The sequence below is a fragment of the Theobroma umbraticum genome, unplaced genomic scaffold, assembly GCF_002168275.2.
Source record: "Theobroma umbraticum cultivar Fairchild unplaced genomic scaffold, ASM216827v3 scaffold_95.0, whole genome shotgun sequence".
Classification (NCBI taxonomy): Eukaryota; Viridiplantae; Streptophyta; class Magnoliopsida; order Malvales; family Malvaceae; genus Theobroma; species Theobroma umbraticum.
In genome coordinates this window covers 11524164-11531239 of record NW_018397257.1, presented here as the reverse complement: position 1 = coordinate 11531239, position 7076 = coordinate 11524164, and the positions used below count along the sequence as shown (strand labels likewise).

Here is a 7076-nt window from a genome sequence, read left to right as displayed (position 1 = left end):
TGATGGAACAGGGTCGGTCCCAAGCTCTCACTTCAGACACCTTGGGGGCCCTTGATTGGTATAGGTTGAAGAAAGCCTCGAGGATATTTCTTCAGAGAATTTATGGCATCGTGTAGAGGAGACCATGCTAAGCTTTGTGATACTCCCAAATCTATCTATACACCATACATTATAGTTTACACCATTATAATGTTCTTACTCTTTGTCCTCGACCGTCGATCTTAATTTCCGTGAAAATAAAAAAAATATACAAGCATTTAAAATTAAACAAAATATATTTCCGTAAAAGTTAAAGCAAGACAAACATTTAGAGACGCAAAGGTTGATCATCCAAGGATAAATCAAGCCTCCATATAGATATGATAGTAAAAGGAGAAAGCAGCAAACTGCACTATGCCTTAATCATAAAGGAAAAGGCTCATTTAAGATTGAAAAAGAAAGAAGACAAAGAAAGGACAGTGTACCTAAGAAGATAACCTTAATTTGTAACTCAAACAACTTTTTCTTTTATTAAAATATTTATTATAATCAAATAATTCAACTACTCTTTTGTTTTATTTTGATTAAGGATGACATATATTTGTTGGATTTGGTTTATCATGTAATTTTAGGGTTGTGTAAGAGTGTTAATTCCTTGTGACATGGACATATATAATAATAATTGAGGTAATTATTTAAAATAGAATTATTATTTTAATATTTAAAGGTATAACAACATGAGTATTTTTTAATTTAAATATAGAATCTATTGATGCTTCCAAACAATACCATTTTGACGTAAACGAAAAAAAAAAATCTTTCTTGTTCAATAGGATAATAACTAATATTAGAATAAATAATGTAAGTAGTTGTTTAAAATATTATTCTAATATTTACATATATATATATATCTATATATACACATACATGAATAATTTTAACTTTAAATTTAGAATTTATAGGACAATATTCAATAGGATAATAAATAATAATCAATACATTTAAAAAATGAAATTAGTCAATTTTCTAATTTCATAACCTAAAATCAAACAATTTTCTTTTTTTTTAAATTATTAATTAACCAAAAGAAAGAAAAAGAAAAACCGCATAGTTTGGGCTTTGAAGCATGGTGGGCTTTTGTTTCTTTCCCCTTATTTCTTTTTCGATATTTGGGCTCGAGTCGGATTATATCCGGCCCAAAATAGAGATGGGCTTAGTGACTACGAAATGTCAAAAAAACCCTTACCGAAACCAATTATTTCCTACCCTCGCTTTTTTGAAGCTCAACTGAAAAACCGACTGCAACTCGAAGGCCTCTCTCTCTCCAACAGCATAGCAGGGAAAGGTTCTCGAAGAAAAGTTCGTCATCAATGGCAAAGGAGCAATCAATATCCGTATCGGAAGCCGTACACAAGATTCAACTCCGCCTCCTCGACGGAATTCGTGACGAGAAACTGCTACTGGCCTCCGGTTCCTTGATTTCTCGAAGCGACTACAAGGATGTCGTGACCGAAAGGACCATTTCCAATACCTGCGGTTACCCTCTGTGCGCCAACCCCTTACCTTCAGAACCCCGTCGAAAAGGCCGCTATCGAATCTCTTTAAAAGAACACAATGTTTATGATTTGCAAGAAACTTACATGTTTTGCTCCACCGATTGCCTAATTAATAGCCGAGCGTTTGCTGGGAGTTTACAAGAAGAGAGGTGTTCGGTTTTGAATCATGCGAAACTGAATGACATTTTGAGTTTGTTTGGGGACTTGGATTTGGACGATAATGATTTGGGGAAGAATGGGGATTTAGGGTTTTCGAGTTTGAGGATTAAAGAGAATGAGGAAGTAAAAGCTGGGGATGTTTCGTTGGCTGGTCCTTCCAATGCTATTGAAGGCTATGTTCCACAAAGAGAATTGATTTCCAAGTCTATACCTCCTAAAAATAGCAAAAACACAGGTGACAATTTTTGTTTTTCCAATTATTCAAGTCATTATTTATAGAAAATAATTAATTTATTTAGTTTAACAATGGTTAAACTTTTTTTATTGCAGTGTTTGATTCTAGTAGTTCCAAGCTGGGTAGTAAGAAAGAAGAATATTTTGTTAATAATGAGTTGGTCTTTACTAGTACTATAATTATGAATGATGAATATACCATTTCGAAGAATCCAGGTAGTTTTAAACAGAGTGAAAGAACGAAGCCTAGTAGGAAGAAAGAAGATTTTGTCATTAATGAGATGGACTTTACTAGTGAAATAATCATGAATGATGAATATACCATTTCGAAGATGCCCTCAGGGTTAAGACAGAGTTGTTTTGATTCAAATTTGAAAGAAGTGGAAGGAAAAGGAATTTGTAAAGACTTTGAGGACAAATGTGTAATATCAGGATCATCCTCTGCTTTGAGGGAAAAGGATTCTAGCATTGTAGAATTGCCTTCAACTAAAAATGTCTACCAGACTGGTTTGGATACAAGTAGTGCTGAAGCAGAGAAGGAAACCCATGCTGACAAGGCGGTGGCATCAAGTGAAACATTGATTAAATCCTCCCTTAAATCTGCCGGAGCCAAGAACCATAATCGCTCTGTTACTTGGGCCGATAAGAAGAAAGTTGACAATGCTGGGAATGGCAATCTTTGTGAAGTTAAAGACATGGAAACTATGAAAGGAGATTCTGAAATATGTGGCAGTGCAGAAGATGGTGGTGATGATAATATGTTACGATTTGTATCAGCAGAAGCTTGTGCTATGGCGTTGAGCAAGGCAGCAGAAGCTGTGGCATCTGGAGATTCTGATGTCACTGATGCTGGTAGGTTTCTTCGTGCATTCAGTGAATTATATGTGGATTCATACTTTTAATGGTGTATTCAAACTTTCTGAGTTTGTCCATAACTCTATTTTGTCACAAAAAAATGTACAGGTTATGAAAATGGGCTTATCATATTGCCATCTCCATGTGAGGCAGACAAGGAGGAGCCTATGGAGGATGGTGATATGCTTGAACCAGAAACAGCCCCTGTAAAGTGGCCCAAAAAACCTGGGATTCCGCATTCTGATATGTTGAACCCAGAGGACTCATGGTTTGATGCTCCTCCGGAGGGTTTCAGTTTGACTGTAAGTGTCATAGACCTAAAAACATTACCATATTATTTCTCAAGTTTTGAAAGGGTTAACAATATTGCTGTATTATTACTGCAGTTTCTTTAGATGTTGATTACTTCTACTTTTTTTTATGTCCTTCAGCTATCAACTTTTGCAACAATGTGGAATGCACTTTTTGAATGGACAACATCATCTTCTTTGGCTTATATATATGGGAGAGAAGAAAGTTTCCATGAAGAATACCTATCAGTTAATGGGAGGGAGTATCCACAGAAGATTGTCATACGAGATGGTCGTTCTTCTGAAATTAAAGAAACTCTTGCTGGCTGTATTTCTCGTGCTTTACCTGCTATTGTTACTGATCTCAGATTGCCAATACCAATATCCACTTTGGAGCAAGGAATGGTACTGGTTCTGAATCCATAATTGTGAAATGGTTAATCATATTGAGAAAATTCATGATTAGTCTAATTAGGGCCTTGAGGACATTGAAATGTTTTATTTAGGAGTTTTATTGTATTTATAAGATCATATTTCTAAGCATAACTTACTACTTCTGCTTATTGGTGAAAGATCTTTTTACCAAAAGATTCCTTGCACTTCCCTTAATCTTGAGTTGAGTTGCTTCTGTATGTACTCTAAATGTTCTTTTATACAGGGGCATCTAATAGATACAATGTCTTTTGTGGAAGCACTTCCAGCATTCAGAATGAAACAGTGGCAAGTAATTGTTCTTCTGTTTATTGATGCTCTTTCTGTATGTAGAATACCTGCCCTCACTCCGCATATGACTAATGGGAGGATGCTCCTTCACAAGGTGAGGCTCTGAGATTGTAAATATAGCTAATCGTTATTATTCAATGTACAACTGTAAGTGGAATTCTTGAAAAGTTCACCCTTGTGTATCAGCTAGCGTTTGATAACATGATATTTCTGATTACTGCTTAGGTGTTTGACACTTGAAAAGCAAAAATACTTCCATTTACCATTAAACTTCAAATAATGGATTCTTCTTTTGATTTGCAAGCTTTTGAGCTGTGGTAATCTGTTTTAAGGCTGATTAGCATCTTCAGCTTGTCTGGTCTGCTTGTGAATCTATCAACTAGAAGTATTTGAGAAACACTCTTTTTGACTTTATATCTTGCTAGAAAATGATCTTTAACTTATTTTGCTTCCTCTCATAGGAACCATGAACTCTCTGATTGCTTGTCTTTTGATGCATTAGTTCAATAGATTTAACAAACTGCTGTTGTTGCATGAGATCACTGATTCCATACTTTGTTTAGCATATTAAAAATTTTGAGGCTGATATATGGATTCAATTGTATTTTCTTTTCCCCAACTAGAAATAGCTTTTAGATTTGATTCCCCGAAATTGTTGGTAAAATTTTCATCTTTTGTGATGTTCAATACTCTCTGTTGGTTGCTTAGGTGCTGGATGGTGCCCAGATAAGTATGGAAGAGTATGAGGTTATGAAGGATCTCATAATACCACTTGGCCGAGCACCTCATTTCTCTGCACAGAGTGGGGCTTGACATTAGATCCAAGTCATTCTTCCAACTGTTGCTGATAATATTTGGATACTGTACATTGGTCCCTTATTTTCTTCTCCTGGAAGTTTTACAAGGTGCACTCTTGGACATCCAACAACTGTAATTAATGTTTAGGGTTTAGTCATATATAAATATCCATGTTATTGCAGTTTTGAAAGAGGCTTGCATTATGAGATATCAAGATACTTTTGGGGATTGATGAATTGGATATCTTAGATATTTGAGGATTTTGTTGAGAAATCATCAGATCATTCCTTGAGTATGTTGGTTGGAGACTAGTTGTTTGTTTTACACTACGGTTGCTTTGATTAAATTAATTTCTTTTGCGCTTAGATGACTCACACCAGTATCAAAGTTGTAGGTCTTTTCATGGATAACATTCCATTCCATTTCATACTTAATTCATTACAAGATGACAATCTTACAATCATTGTTCTTCTGTGTATTCTTCCTTTCTTTGGTAACTTCTGTCATTTCACATGCTGTTTATGGGTAAAGTGAAAAAGTCTAATGGATAATAGCCTGGCAAAAGGAATAGAAAAATACAATGGATAATAAATAGTTGTCATTTCACATGCTGTTTTTCTTTTAGGAAATGAACCAAAATCCTGGGAGAGGGAGAAGATGCCTTAGTGCTAGTGAATGTGATGTTTCCCATGATAAGATTGTGTGGCAAATTGGAAAAAGAACATCTAGATGATCTGATCTCTTCCACTCTAATTTTATGCTATCTGAATATGATAACCATGTGGTTGCGTATCCATTTTGTCTTTTGTTTTGTTGCCTAAGAAATGATGTCTCTTAGCACCATTCATTTTTTCCGCCAATCCATCAAAGATTAAGATTATGTGTATGTATTATTATGGTTTCCTGTGTGGTATACTACTAAAGCCTGATATTTTCTTCTTTACTTCCTTTTCCATGGATTCATGCTTTGGCATCTTGGCTGGCTAGGTTAGTAAAAGTTACATGTGATTTCTAAACTCTCTTTGTTGCACTAGATTAGGATTTAGGACACATTCTACAATACATAAATTAGGCTGCAGGCCCTTAGGTTATCTATCATATTCAAGGACACTTGGCTAGTAAAGACTGGACAAGAATTATCGATTATGATTAAGGAAGAAATCTTTTATGAACATCCTAAGAACGAAAAGCTTACAGAGAACAGATACTTGACGTATGTTTCTCTGGCTTAAAGGATTGAGTTTAAAAAGAAAAAGCAAGAGCACTAATTAAGGTTTAGTTTACGAATAAGTTTGATCCAATCCCAAGCTGGAAGAAGAACAAATGGAAGTAAGCAGTTGCAGCCCCCTCCAGGCCAATGAGAAACTTCCAAAGAAGCAAATTCCCTTTCCAAAAACATAATGACCCCGCTCTTTTTGATGGATTGGACCCCATCCCAAATGCTCCTCCAAAGTACCCATCAAAGAAAAGCATGCAGACAACATAATTCATGCAAAGAAAAACAGGAAGAAGACAATCTGTTCACTTCTTTTGTGGAGGGTTAAATCATGAGTTGAAGGGACCCATTAATTCTTTTTTGCTTTCTCTTTCTTTCTTTTAGGCTAAGATCTCACTGCCCATTTGGGTGGGTAGCGGGTGGAGGGGGGGAAGGAGGAGGGAGGAGCCCCTTCCTTTGTGATTTTACTGGGTGTTTTTGAGTGAGCTTTTTCACACGTGTACACTTTTGCATTTGTGGGGAGGGGGGTTTGATGATTATAATAATTAATGAAGAAAAAGAGGAAGAAAAGTTGTTGGAAGTGCACATGATTAGCTTAATTAAAGAAAGAATTAAAGAGGATGGTAGTGACAGTTTGGGTTTTCTGAAATGAATATTTGATCAAAGTGTGAATGTGGATTTGTTATTGGGGTTTCTGTTTGATGTGTGTTTTTGTGCACTAATCACATATATATGATTATTATCAAGATTTTAACAAAATCCCAAGCAAGTGCGTACATATATATAGTTCTAAATTGTCTTTTATATTTTTTATATGAAAAACTGCATTCTGAGATATCTCGAAAAGAAAAAACTTCATTCCGATGAATAAAATTTTGGTGCTTTGATTTAATTTTTTTAACAATCTATGATTGAAACTAGTTTTAAGAGATTCCAAATATCAATCAGGCTAAGTATTGTATTCAAAGTCTTCCACCCTACCTAGAATGGAGAGTCCTAGCAATGGAAGAGGTTTGGCAGAGATAGTACGTTTTTAACCTTTAACTCAATTCACATCCTTTTAGAGCAGTGGTTGCCTAATGCATCTGGAGGATAGGTCTTTATATGGTTATATAGTTAGATAATATTTGTATGAAAATGTAAAAGGGGAAGAAGGAGATAGGAAGAGAGCTAGGGTGCAAAAAATATCACATGCCATATAGGGTCCTAAGCCTAGTGAAAAAGGGCATGAAGCCCCATGCCATTTGGAGTTTTCTGTTTTTTTTT

General features: G+C 35.3%; 1 protein-coding gene across 1 annotated transcript; it reads left to right on the top strand.

Annotated features, from left to right (window-relative positions):
- Positions 1–1248: 1248 nt before the first annotated feature.
- Positions 1249–4784, top strand: LOC110412135 (RNA polymerase II subunit B1 CTD phosphatase RPAP2-like protein). Its single transcript, XM_021422601.2, has 6 exons — positions 1249–1929; positions 2025–2780; positions 2892–3085; positions 3215–3478; positions 3732–3890; positions 4505–4784. The coding sequence occupies exons 1-6, from the start codon at positions 1350–1352 to the stop codon at positions 4607–4609; spliced, it is 2058 nt and encodes a 685-aa protein (XP_021278276.1). The 5' UTR covers positions 1249–1349; the 3' UTR covers positions 4610–4784.
- The last annotated feature ends 2292 nt before the right edge of the window (positions 4785–7076 follow it).

Coding starts and splice junctions, on each gene's coding strand:
- LOC110412135 (XM_021422601.2), top strand. CDS start 1,350: ATGGCAAAGGAGCAATCAATATCCGTATCGGAAGCCGTACACAAGATT. Junction 3,479..3,731: donor CCACTTTGGAGCAAGGAATG/GTACTGGTTCTG, acceptor TCTTTTATACAG/GGGCATCTAATAGATACAAT. Junction 3,891..4,504: donor GGAGGATGCTCCTTCACAAG/GTGAGGCTCTGA, acceptor TTGGTTGCTTAG/GTGCTGGATGGTGCCCAGAT.